The sequence below is a fragment of the Nilaparvata lugens genome, chromosome 3 (assembly GCF_014356525.2).
Source record: "Nilaparvata lugens isolate BPH chromosome 3, ASM1435652v1, whole genome shotgun sequence".
Taxonomy (NCBI): Eukaryota; Metazoa; Arthropoda; class Insecta; order Hemiptera; family Delphacidae; genus Nilaparvata; species Nilaparvata lugens.
Window position 1 is genome coordinate 68,886,392 of NC_052506.1, and position 12,976 is coordinate 68,899,367.

Here is a 12,976-nt window from a genome sequence, read left to right on the forward strand (position 1 = left end):
AACTTAAAAATGGATCTAATTTATTTAACTTAAAAATAGGATCTAATTCATGAACTCAATCAATCTAATAATTTAATTTATTAATTTATAAAATAATAGATCAACCTTATTCATGAATCTTAATTAATTAATAATTATAAAATTTATTCATGAATCTTAATTAATGAAAGAATTATATTATTAAAATATTTTGATAAATTAAATTATTATTTAATTTATTAATTTATAAAATAATAGATCATAAATCTTAATCAATGAAATAATAGATCAACTTAATTAATTCATAAATTTGATCATGGTAAGCTAAGATCAAGAATCAAATAGCATTTTACTATAAGTCTCTGTGGTGTATTGGATAGCATGTCTGCTTCTTATGCATAAGACTCTGGGTTCGAATCCTGGAATGGAACAAACTTTTTTGATCACTGAAAATTATTTGAAACTTAACATTAAGAATTAAATTTCAATTTATAAAATGGTCAAGTGGTCTAGTGGTTAGAGTGCTTGACTAATAAATGGGAGACTCTGGTTCAATTCCAGATGTCTCCCATTAATTATTGAGGACATAGTAAATGTCCTGAAATTACTGAACTGTTATCCAATGGGCCCAACGGATATCTTAAGTAGGTATTTTCACTAAAAATCTATGAGACTACCTAGGAGTTGTTCCTCACGGGGGTTAAAAAAAAAATAACCCCCAAAATTCCTTTCATATCCTATATCCTTACTTCATGATCTTCTGTATGCAAAAATTTCATCATTGATGAAATCGTCATGTGATTATCATAGTGATCACGTAAAAGGCCATGCGTATAGATCATAAAGTAAGGATAGGAGATGAAAGGAAAATATGATCATATTTTGATTTTTTTCATAAAAAAATCAAAATATTCTAATTCTAATTCTAATTTCTAATTTCTAATTTATTTTATTTTATTTTATTTTATACTAATTTATTAATTTATTTTCTTGATTTATTAATAATAAATTAATAAATTTATTAATTTATTTTCTTGATTTATTTAATAAATTCTAAATTAAATTAAATTGAATTGATTTTTTTTGGAGACTATTTTGTTGAAAATGTACTTATTTCTCTGCTTAAAACTACGTCTCTAGTGAGTGGAATAGTACTCTCATATTATCATCTACTATAGCCCATTTAATAGATGCATATACTATCTGCTGCTTGACTAAAGCAAGTCTGCAAAACTTAATGTTCCTGTTTGAATAATAATCCTATTTCCGCTTCCAAGTTCCTAGATTGAAGACTCACTATCAAAGCTTGTAATTTAATTCAGGTAATCGGCTTGCGTTTTGTCAAATAATAACATATATCACAAATGAATTGTCTTAGCCTATCATGAATACTATGTTTTTTTATTTTGATTTTGAAAGAAGAGTTTGTTATAGTAACCTACTGATTCCGTTGAATTAATAAAATTTTGCATATATTTTTGTCTTCTTTTCTCCTGTTACATAATGTCCATAACGAAATTAAATTGTGAAATTCTGTTGTAATTTATTATTAGTTAATTATTGTTTGTTATCATGTCACAAATCAGGAAATAACGGAGATAGTCATTATATATGAATATAAATATGTGGTAAAATATATAGTGGAAAATGACAATATATAGTCATATATTTTTAGTATTTTAAAATACCTAAGGAATTTCCCCCCCCAAAATCCGCTGCTGGATCCGCCCCTGGTTCAAATAATATTTCCTTGCTATCAAATAATTTATGCATGAGCGATTACTTTAAACAATAATATCTCGTAATTCAATTGTATCTCTAATCAGTTCAAATAATATTTCCTTGCTATCAAATAATTTATGCATGAGCGACTACTTTAAACAATAATATCTCGTAATTCAATTGTATCTCTAATCAGTTTAAATAATATTTCCTTGCTATCAAATAATTTATGCATGAGCGATTACTTTAAACAATAATATCTTGTAATTCAATTGTATCTCTAATCAGTTCAAATAATATTTCCTTGCTATCAAATAATTTATGCATGAGCGATTACTTTAAACAATAATATCTTGTAATTCAATTGTATCTCTAATCAGTTCAAATAATATTTCCTTGCTATCAAATAATAATAATCAAAGACTTGTATGTGTACAGATTTTTTCCAATGATCAATTGTTTTATAAAAAAATCTGTACACATACAAGTTAATAATATTTGTTGAAACTAACCTTTGTTTGTGAGAAGATTGTCTCGTCCTCATCCCCGCTAACCTCAGGCTCGTCAAACACCAACCTCCTCTTCCCCTGCTTCTGCTTCATGTTGTTGTTGTTGGTCAGAGTTGTTGGCACCACACGTTGTGGTGCCCAGGTAGCAGGTGGAGCCAAGTGTTGAACTGGACTGTCACCCAGCATGATCTCCCCCGGCGATGGTGGTTCCACAGTGAGCGGAGAAGGAGCAGGTGCAGCAGCGGACGCGTCGGCAGCAAGGGCAGCTTTCTGTTCCCAGTAGTTGAGGATATGCTCATGTGGTGGTGGGTTGATGATGATGACGAACTCATCTCGTATGATGAGTGAAGTAGAGTACGCTCGAATCTGACTCTGATGTAAATGATAATTTTGCTCGCATTTCATCTGTTTATATACCATGCGTTTCTCTCTCTATATTATTTAACACACTTCATTATAACATGTATTACTTTGATTATTTTTGGTTTGATAGTATAGCCTATAATTATATAGATACATTTTTTTTTCTCCACTGTTTAATAACAGTTCAAATTTTTTTTTTCAAGGAAATATCAATGCAAGTTTTATTCTCTTTTCTATCTACTAATTTGCTGAAAATGTATTAACTTTGTTTTTCTGTTTTAATTTTCATTCTGCTGGTATTGATTGAGTGATGGAATCTGTTATTGCTTGTTGTTAATGCTGCAGTAATTATTTTCTAGTTTTTTATTGTAGTTTAATATTCTTCATTTCATTATAATTAGTATTAATCATAATTAATATTTTATTGTTATCTCATTACCTATTTAATTCTAAGTTCTTAGAATATTTATCTTTAATTTTTACATTCTATTATTTTTGTGATGTTATGTTTTGTTGTAATGTGCAATGGGTCTTACTAGACCTAGCACTCAATAAAAATCAATCAATCTCTGTTCCAGGCTTGTGTGAGTGAGAGCCACACATGCTATAAGGTGAAAAAAATTCTCCCCTAGGACTAGGCACGGAGCAGCACCTGCTGCTATATCCTTCCACATCGTTATCAACATCATTCAGATTTGTAAGTATTCTCTCCTATCATAAAAAACCGTTACAATCACTCAAACATTCTATATTTTTGAATAGCATCCCACCTCTTGTGATGCTTATTGATTTCTAATATTATCAGTTATTAAATATTTCATTGTTTTCACAGCATTGGAGTGCTCACCTCACAACTCGGCTTCCGACGTCATAACCAGTTGAGCTCTCATCAAGGCAACATACCTGAGAGGTTACCACACAATCCGAAAAGGAAGCATAGCTGGATAGCTATCTATACCTGCACATCTATAGCCGAGGAGATACCTGTCATTCACACATCAACCAACACATGTAAGTACATTTTTACTTTGATTTTATCCTCTGAGGGGAGTCAGAGGAGAGGAAAATTGTCCTCTGATGACAAATCATTGTCATCAGAGGACAATTTTTGTCCTCGGAGAGGATTTTTGTCCTCGGAGGGAGGATTTTTGTCCTCGGAGGACAAAAAACCTTCTACAGCATACTGCATGCATGTGATTCTAAGCTCATCTTTACGATATGCTTTATCTGGGTAATCTTCTCCTCCCTCTTCTTTCTCACACTCTTCATATAAACAAAACGGTAAATGTATTACTTTTTCAAATGGATTTTTGATAATATATTTGCAATAGACACATTGCAGATAGTGATTTTTATGTAAGAAATAACCATTTCTCGCAAAATACTCTGCTTTTCAGATAATGATTTACAATAGTCACAATGTAGATGACAATGATGATTTTCAAAATACTCTCCTTGAACGGATGAATCTTCTACACGATTAAAAGTTAAATATCTTTCATCATATCGACGTAGAATATTATTATCAAAATTCTCCTCTTCAATTGTTATATTATCTTTCCTTCTCAATGCACAGTTTGGACTGTACCTTGCATGTTCTATTGCTGGTATGTCACTTTCTTCCCATTTTCCCAAATAAATTGAACAAAATACACAGCGCACAATGTCTGGTACACATGTGAATATAAATCCCTCTTTCGCCATGTTTTCTGCCGACAAATGCTGAGAAGATTTCGTCCATCTTTTATCAAAGGTTAATAATCTTAATCTTTCATGCAACATTATCTGTTGTTGAGATAACATTTTCACACAGCGTTCTTCTACCAATGCTAATTCACAACTGATTTAAAAACATGCAGTTGTACTCTATCACTCTAATTCTATAACATCCTGATTGTTATTCTTTCGTTTTTCAGAATCTAACATCGTTATCATCATCATCATCATGCTGAGGGAACGAAGACTACATGGCGTGAATTCCAGCATGGTCTGCCATCATATTAACATCAAGGATCCCGAGGAAATTGTCATCGAGAATGTGCTCGAGAGATCGAAACAACACGTTTTTGACATAATTAGAGAGCACGCGGCACGGCATGATGGCAATGTAAAATGGTTCATTGTCTTAAATGTTTTATTGTATAAATTAGTGGTGATGGATGATGGGGTTAGCGAGTCTGTCTCATCTCTCGTCAATCTTCATAGTTACTCCAATATAGCGCTAAACGTGCTTGAGTATTATGAAGATTTTAATGATCATTTCATGTTGGCTATAAGAAAAATCCTGTCATCTTTTGAGAACTTTGTTCGTCATGGCAGCAGTCGGGTGTTGAAGAAAATTGACTCACTGGATGTGAATGTGATTAAATTTAATCCAATATTCACATTCAGTTTCATTCAAACACCCCAGTTTCTTAAAAACAAACATTGCATTATAAATGTCAAAAATCTGTCTGACAAAAAATGCTTTTTATGGTCAGTCCTCGCATATTTCCATCAGAAACCAAAGGACTCACACCTGACTGTAAAGTATTTGAGCAAGTTTGCTCACACACTTAATACGCAAGGTGTAAATTTTCTGGTGACAACACGCGATATTAAGAAATTTGAAATACTGAATCCGGATATTGTAATTCACGTCATCGCGTATGACAACAAAAAGTTTTTCCCCTACCGCACGAGCATTTTCTGCACTCGTAAGCACCAAATTAATCTTTTAATGCTGAAAGCTGATGCAGGAAAAACGCTATTTTGTTTAATTAGTACTGTGAACGGGAAAATGGATTATCGCGTCTTCTCTCTCACCTTTCAAAACACAAGGGACAAGTACACATTTGTAGTTTCTGTTTTCATAGATTTACATCGAACAAATCTGAAAATTGTGATGCCAAAGCAAATTTGATGAAACATGAACAGCTTTGTTCCAAGTTTGAATCACAGCGTGTTTCATATCCTAAACGCAGAGACACAATTAAATTTAAGAAACTAGGCGCCACGTTGAAGAAAAAGTATACAATTTACGCAGATTTAGAAACTTATGTTGTTAATATCGATAATGATGATGATGATGAATCCGATTCCGATGAAATTACTCATAGCTATACAAAGAAAACAGCACAACATATTCCCTGCGGGTATTGTTTTGTTGTTATCGATGTGAACGGGGAAATCGCTTACGGACCTGTACTCCATAGATCAAGTAGTTTAGATGAAAAAATCATGAAGAAATTTCTTCAGGAAATTACAGATCTCGGTGACATTTTGTATGAGGATATGAAACGTGAAATCCCAATGCAACATTTATCCAAAAGTCAAGAGCGCGAATTTCAAAATTCGGTAATCAGTGGACTTTGCGCCGAACCGTTCTTAGACACCAATATTAAATGTCATCACCACACGCATGAAACCGGAAATTACCTATGTGCAGCCCACGTTTCTTGTAATTTATCAGCTCGTACTCCGGAGTACATTTTGTGTTATTTTCACAATTTCTCCGGGTTTGATTCACATTTCATTCTGAAAGCGCTCGGTAAATGCAAAAAAGAAATTTCCAGCATCACAAATACGTCAGAGAGATTTTTGACATTTTCAGTAGGCAAAATTAAATTTTTAGATTCCTACAAGTTTATGAACAAATCCTTGGAAGTATTGGTGCGTAATTTGGTAGAGAGTACAGACATGGCAAAGAAGTTCGAACATTTATTCTCAGTGTTTCATGACCCGCCACGCGAACACAAACATCTCTTGTTGAAAAAAGGAATATATCCTTACTCATACATGAGTTGTCCCGAAAAATTCGTGGAAACATCACTTCCTCCCATCGAATGTTTTCATAATGATTTAACTGATACACCTCTGTCTCGCGAAGAATATGAGCATGCGCGAAGAGTGTTCTCGACATTCAAACTGAAATCGCTCAGTGAATATCACGATTTCTATTTATGTTTGGATGTGTTGCTATTAGCGGAAGTTTTTGAATCTATGAGGTCTATGCTTTTTAGCTCATATTGCCTTGATGTCACTCATTTTGTTTCCCTCACACACTTTACCTGGAATTGTATGTTGAAGTACACTAAAGTTGAACTAGAGTTGATCACACATCCTGACATGCATCTTGTGTTTGAGGCGGTGATGAGGGGTGGGGTGTCATTTATTGGTAAACATTATTGTGAGGCGAATAACAAGCATCTACCTGAGACATACAACCCCTCAAAACTGAGTAATTATCTCCTTTATATTGATGCAAACAGTTTATACTTGGAAGCCATGAGTCAAAACTTACCTGTTGGAAATTTCAAATTCCTGACAGAGGAAGAAATTTCCAAGCTTGATTTTGCGAATTTGGACAGCAATTCAGAAACTGGATATGTAATAGAATGCGATCTCAAGTATCCGAAAGAGTTTCATGATAAGCATGCCAGCTTCCCACTCGCGCCTCTCCACCAAACACCTCCACACGAATTGCTGTCAAACTATCAAACAAATGAGAACGGTCAAACTGGAACCAAAAAGCTCATGAACACACTTTTTGACCGTGAAAAGTACATTGTCTACTACCTCGATTTTCAACTCTACCTTCAGCTCGGTTTGCAATTAATGAAAGTACATCGCATAATTAGCTTTTCCCAATCTCCTGGCTGAAAAGCTACATCGACTTCAATATCCGCAATAGACAGACCGCGAAAACTAAATTTGAAGTATCATTCTTTAAGGCTTGTTGCAATTTGATCTTTGGAAAAACTATTCAATCAGTTCACAAGCATATCAATGTTAAAATTATCACGGACAAAAAATGATTATATAAGTACATTTCAAATCTATTATGCAAACGCTGGCAAATAATTAGTCCGAACGTGATTGCGGTTTTCTCTCGTAAGTTGGAACTAAAAATGGACAAGCCTATCTATTCTGGGTTTTCCGTACTGGAGTTGAGTAAATTCCATATGTACGATTTTTTCTATTTTAAATTACAAAAAATTATACCGTGGGATCGGATAGAACTCTGTATGACCAATACCGATAGTTTTCTTTTAAATGTAAAAGTGGAGGACGTGTATCAGTTGATTAAAGAAAATTTGAACCTTTTCGATACTAGTAACTACCACCCTTACCACCCCTGCTTTTCCATGGAGAGAAATAAAGTTGTAGGAAAGTTCAAGGATGAGACAGCCTCAAAACCTGTCCATCAATTTATCGGGCTTCGATCTAAACTTTACTCATATTTAGTATGTAATGAGAATGAAGAACCTGTAAATAAATGTGTAGCAAAGGGTGTACAGACCGGAGTGAAATGTAGAAAACTTAATTTTAATTTATACAAGAAATCGTTGATTGAACGTTGTGAACACATTGAAAAATTCAATATGATGAGATCCTATCATCACACCATGTATCAGATTGAATGTGCAAAAATCTGCTTGAGTCCTTATGACAATAAGAGATACATTGCAGAGAACGGTGTGGACACTTTGCCTTTTGGACATTATAGAGTGCCAACAACGCTCTAACTGATTGCTCAGTATGTCCTGTGACGATCATCCAACACCACTAATTTTGATTTCCTGTTGTAAATATGAATATTATTAGATCTAAGATAGCATAAGAACTTCATAGCATGCCACGTGTCAACTATCCCACTCACAAATATGAGTTGAAAAGTGAAAAAGACTTGCTTCAAGCCGATCTCATTGAGATGAGCAGTTTATCATGTTTTAATAAAGGTTATAGGTATATCTTAGTTGTTATTAATTGTTTTTCAAAATTCACATATTGTGTACCATTAAAAGACAAATCAAGTCAGTATTTGATGCACTCGAACCAATTATTTCTAAAAAAAGGGAGTTAAGTTGTTTCAATCAGATCAGGGAACAGAATTCTTCAATTCAAAAGTTAAAGTGTTATTGGATAGATACAGAAACATTACCATAGATAGAAACATTACCATGTTTTTAGTGATAAGAAAGCTTCCATAGTTGAAGGTTTAATAGAACAATTAAAGCAAAAATTTATAGATATTTAACTGAACATGGAACCAAAAACTGGATAATGCAGCTAGACAGTTTGGTTCGTGATTATGATGCAACAATGCACACTTCAATTAGAATGAAACCTAAAGATGTGAGGAAAAAAGATCGTAATCGTGTTTAATGTCTTTGAATTCTGCATTCAATAGACGATATAAATTGAGAAGTTCAATACCAAAATTCAAGCTAGGAGATGTTGTATGAATCTCAAAGAAAAGGTTTTTTTTCGATAAATCTTATAACATAAATTGGAGCACAGAGTATTTCGTGATTCATTCTATATTCCCTTCTCAACCTGTAATGTACAGCTTGCGAGATCTAAACGGAGAAGTAATTAGTGGTAGGTTTTATGGAGAAGAAATTAAAAAAACACAATTAAACGAATTGGAGAGACAAGTATATCTGATTGAAAAAATATTAAAGCATGACAAAAAAGGATTGCTTGTTAATTGGATTGGATTTTCAACACCTAGTTATATTAGTAGAAGTCAACTATTAGATGAAAATAATCTATTGTAATATCATATTGTAATACATTGCATTCACTGTAAATGTCACAAAGATTTGGTGTAAATATAATACGTTTTTATCGAAAAAATGCTTCCCAGTTTCATTTCAATCTGTAGTTTCATTTTCGTAATTTGCTTTAGAAAATCTTTCACTAAGCCATAGATAAGGAGAAGCACACCATATGCATTCTCGTAAAGAGGGTGCGGGAGAGAGAGGGAATGATATATTGAAGTGAGAAACTTCTATCAGTTTGCTAGTGCATCACTGCGAAAGGGGAGTGACAGCGAGCACGCGTTGACCACATTCCAATGTGATAAGCCATACACAGTCAGAGAGCCATGTGGTGAGTGACACACCCCCTTTGATAACAACTTGATTACTTACCTATATGATTAGTTCCTTATCAGATCACATGCTGTACACGTGTCTAACATGAGTAATATCCCGATAGTGAATTTCGACAATATTATAAGACAGAAAGAAATCCCAACATGGTGTAAAAATGGTAAGTTGTTACCTCATAATGCAAGGATACTTATAATAGGCTCTTCAGGCTGTGGTAAGACCAATTTGCTATTTAATTTAATTTTTTCAAAGAATGGGTTGAGATTTAAAACTATATACTTGCATACAAAGAGTGAGTATCATGATGAATATATTTAAAAAAAAAACGTTTTTTCCAACATGAAGGATATTGAATTTCATATAAACAACAATTCTGAATCTATACGACATCCAAACAAAATATCAGAATATTCTTTAGTTATATTTGACAATTTACAACTTAATCATGTACCTCAAATGAGAGAATATTTTACTATGGGCTGACATCATAATATTGACACAGCATATTTAATTCAGAGTTATGGAGCTACGCAGAAACATTTCACTAGGGACAATGCGAATATGATTATAATCTTCAAGATAGATTTATTGAGTCTCAAATTAATTCACAGAGATCATGTTGGAGGAGATATTTCTTATAAAGATTTCAGTAAACTTTGCCATAAAGTTTGGAATCGTAAACCTCATAGTTTTGTAACTATTATGACCGAGTGCGGAATTAATAGCGGCAAGTACCGAGATTCGCTCAATACATTTCTTACCATTCAGTAGAGATTAATTCTTTGTACAGTCATGTTGTCTAAAACACACAGCAGAAAACTGAATCGAAAGAACGTTGGTTTAATCGATAAGATTGAGAAATTGAGAAGAGTAATCAGTGACAAGCATAAAAGCTTACTTAATTTTGTAAAACGATCGGAGGAATACAATAGGAAAACGCTCTCACCGTTGATAGAGCCCATAATTGAACTGGGAAAAAACAAATCTAGTTTCCACTATAATCATGGTGTAAAACCAAAAAAGGAAGAAGTAAAAGAGGAAGAAGAGAGCATGGAGATTGATGATGTGGAGGATGAGGAGGGGGAGTCGAGTTATGATAAAAGCTATGGGAGTTCAACAGAGAATCTTTTAAGCTCAACTAAATTTGAAAACAGTTTACTTGGTTCTAGTAAAAACGATGAGGTGCTGTCACAATACCTAAAAACGTTTCATGCGGAAAAATTGAATAATTCAATAAATTAGTTATGGAATTTCATATGATTCTAAAGATGATGTGTATTATATTGGAAATCAGCAAGTAATATTCGATAATGGTTATATAGATATTTATAATGAAAGATTTTGTATAACACATGGTCTACTTGAGTTATTATTCAGTTCAAGACCGAATTCGAATCTTTATAATCAGAGAGATCTGGATAAGTATAAAAAAATCTTAACACTTACAGGCATACATTTAGATCGAAGAGGGTATGTTAAACGTAATCAGGGAATTAAATCGCAAATGATTCAGAAGTTATTCCCCAGTAAAAAATTAGTAAAAAGAAGGGATGGGGTTTATTGAAATTTGCAAAAAATAATTCTCATGATAGAATTTATCAATACTTTGATAATTTTGACGAATTAGTGGAAATATTAAATTTACTCTATTCCTCAAAAGCTTCTGGCAACACTGGACATGATGTTGAGATCACATCTATAATTGAAGAGCTAAAAGAAGCAAAACTAATTGTTCAGTGTTACAATGACTTTGCATCGATTCGGTCGGATTGATACACCTAGTAGTGCTAATCTTATGTGCGATATTGACTCAATAACACAGAAAATAATTGAATCGATAAATCAGCAAGGAATCAGCAAAGCTGTTAAATTTTATTTAGATTCACAAATAACCAAACCTGTTTTGGAAAATACTAAGAATATCGGTGTGAGCATAATTGAAAGAGAACATATTCTAAGTTCATTACAAAATTTTAGTGCCAATATTGATAAAGCTATTGCAGAGAGAACTCTAACTTTAGAGTCCGCTCTAGGAGAAGTGAAAACTTTAACAGACAGCTTTTCATCCCAGTTGGACAGTATTAACAACGATAAAGTTGATAAAGGTTATTTAGATGAGAAATTAAAAGCCATATCAGATAAAATTAAGAATTTGGAGGTCTTGGACAGAAACTACCTCAATACTAAATTAAAACAGCTTAGTACAGAAATTTTTACTAAAGTAAATGAAACACACCCATCGCCAATTGATAAGCAATATTTAGAATCTACTTTGCAGAAATTGACTAGTTCTTCATTAACAAAGGAAGAGTTTGAAAAACAATTATCTGAAATGGCGAGTGCAATAAAAGCTAATATTATGGATGGTATTGAACAATTCATTACAAAAGATGCTATTGCTATTCTGATTAATCAAATTGCAGACAAGTATGCAACTAAAAATGATATAGGAGATTTTATTAAGAAAAACGAGATGGAAGTCGCTGTGAAAAGCGTTCGTGATGAATAGCTGAGGCAATTAAAAATTCGGAAGAGGGGTCTGTTATGAGACTGCAATGTTCGGCTGCATTCATAGACTATCTTAATTTATTCATCCATAAGATAGCTTACAATATCGTCAGGGGGTATGCACTCGTTAGCTTTAATATGAATTGGATAGAAGCTAAGCAACATAACCTTTCCAAAAATCAGGTTGCGGAAATGATAACTACAAGAATGGGTTTAGCCCAATATAAAGGCTTTGTATTGTCTCCGAAAACATAAAATCTTGTGAAAGGATAACACTTGGCATATGAGGGAGAAATTTGAAGTACAGTGAACTTTAACGGTTTTCTTGCTAACACATGCTACTTCAAGATGATAAATCAGACTATACATTTTTTCATGTGTCTATGATTGAATGTAACAGTTTTATGTAGGAGTTATATGAAGGCGAACACTCTTATCTATAGAATTTGGGAAGGGGGAAACATTCACCCACAGGGGGCGTAGCACACGCGTCATTTCTCTGGGGAAACATTCAACAAGAGGGGGGCGTAGCACGTGCGTCACTTCACTCTAAACACTTGAGCTGACAAGTTCACATAATGTCTCACTATTTTGATTGGAGAAGTTTCAATGAGTTCTCTGTAGAAGCAAATCCACTAGCCGATTGGAGTTATGAATTCTATCCTTTTGATTGGTTCGTAGTAACGAAGGTAACATTTGCCGATAATGGGGAAATTCACATTAAAATTATCGATATTGATAGTGAAGGTGACTTTAAACACACTATTTATCGATTTTGAGCAAAAAAACCCGTCTAAAGTATCAGAATGCCTCTACTCAGGAGTCATAACGGTGCTGGTAGAGACTGGCGGCGGCCTGACAGGTGCAGCAATATTATTGGCCACAGGCAGTGACGCAGCAGGCGGAAAATATCTTCACGATATGCTTTATCTGGGTAATCTTCTCCTCCCTCTTCTTTCTCACACTCTTCATATAAACAAAACGGTAAATGTATTACTTTTTCAAATGGATTTTTGA

The 12,976-nt window shown here is 33.5% G+C and overlaps 1 protein-coding gene across 1 annotated transcript; it reads right to left on the minus strand.

Annotated features, from left to right (window-relative positions):
• Nucleotides 1-371: 371 nt before the first annotated feature.
• LOC120350277 lies at nucleotides 372-3,570 on the minus strand. Its single transcript, XM_039422874.1, has 3 exons — nucleotides 3,421-3,570; nucleotides 2,214-2,642; nucleotides 372-398 (listed from the first exon to the last, which is right to left on the minus strand). Exons 2-3 carry the CDS (start codon nucleotides 2,628-2,630, stop codon nucleotides 372-374), a joined length of 444 nt encoding a protein of 147 aa, XP_039278808.1. The 5' UTR covers nucleotides 2,631-2,642; nucleotides 3,421-3,570.
• Between the last annotated feature and the right edge of the window lie 9,406 nt (nucleotides 3,571-12,976).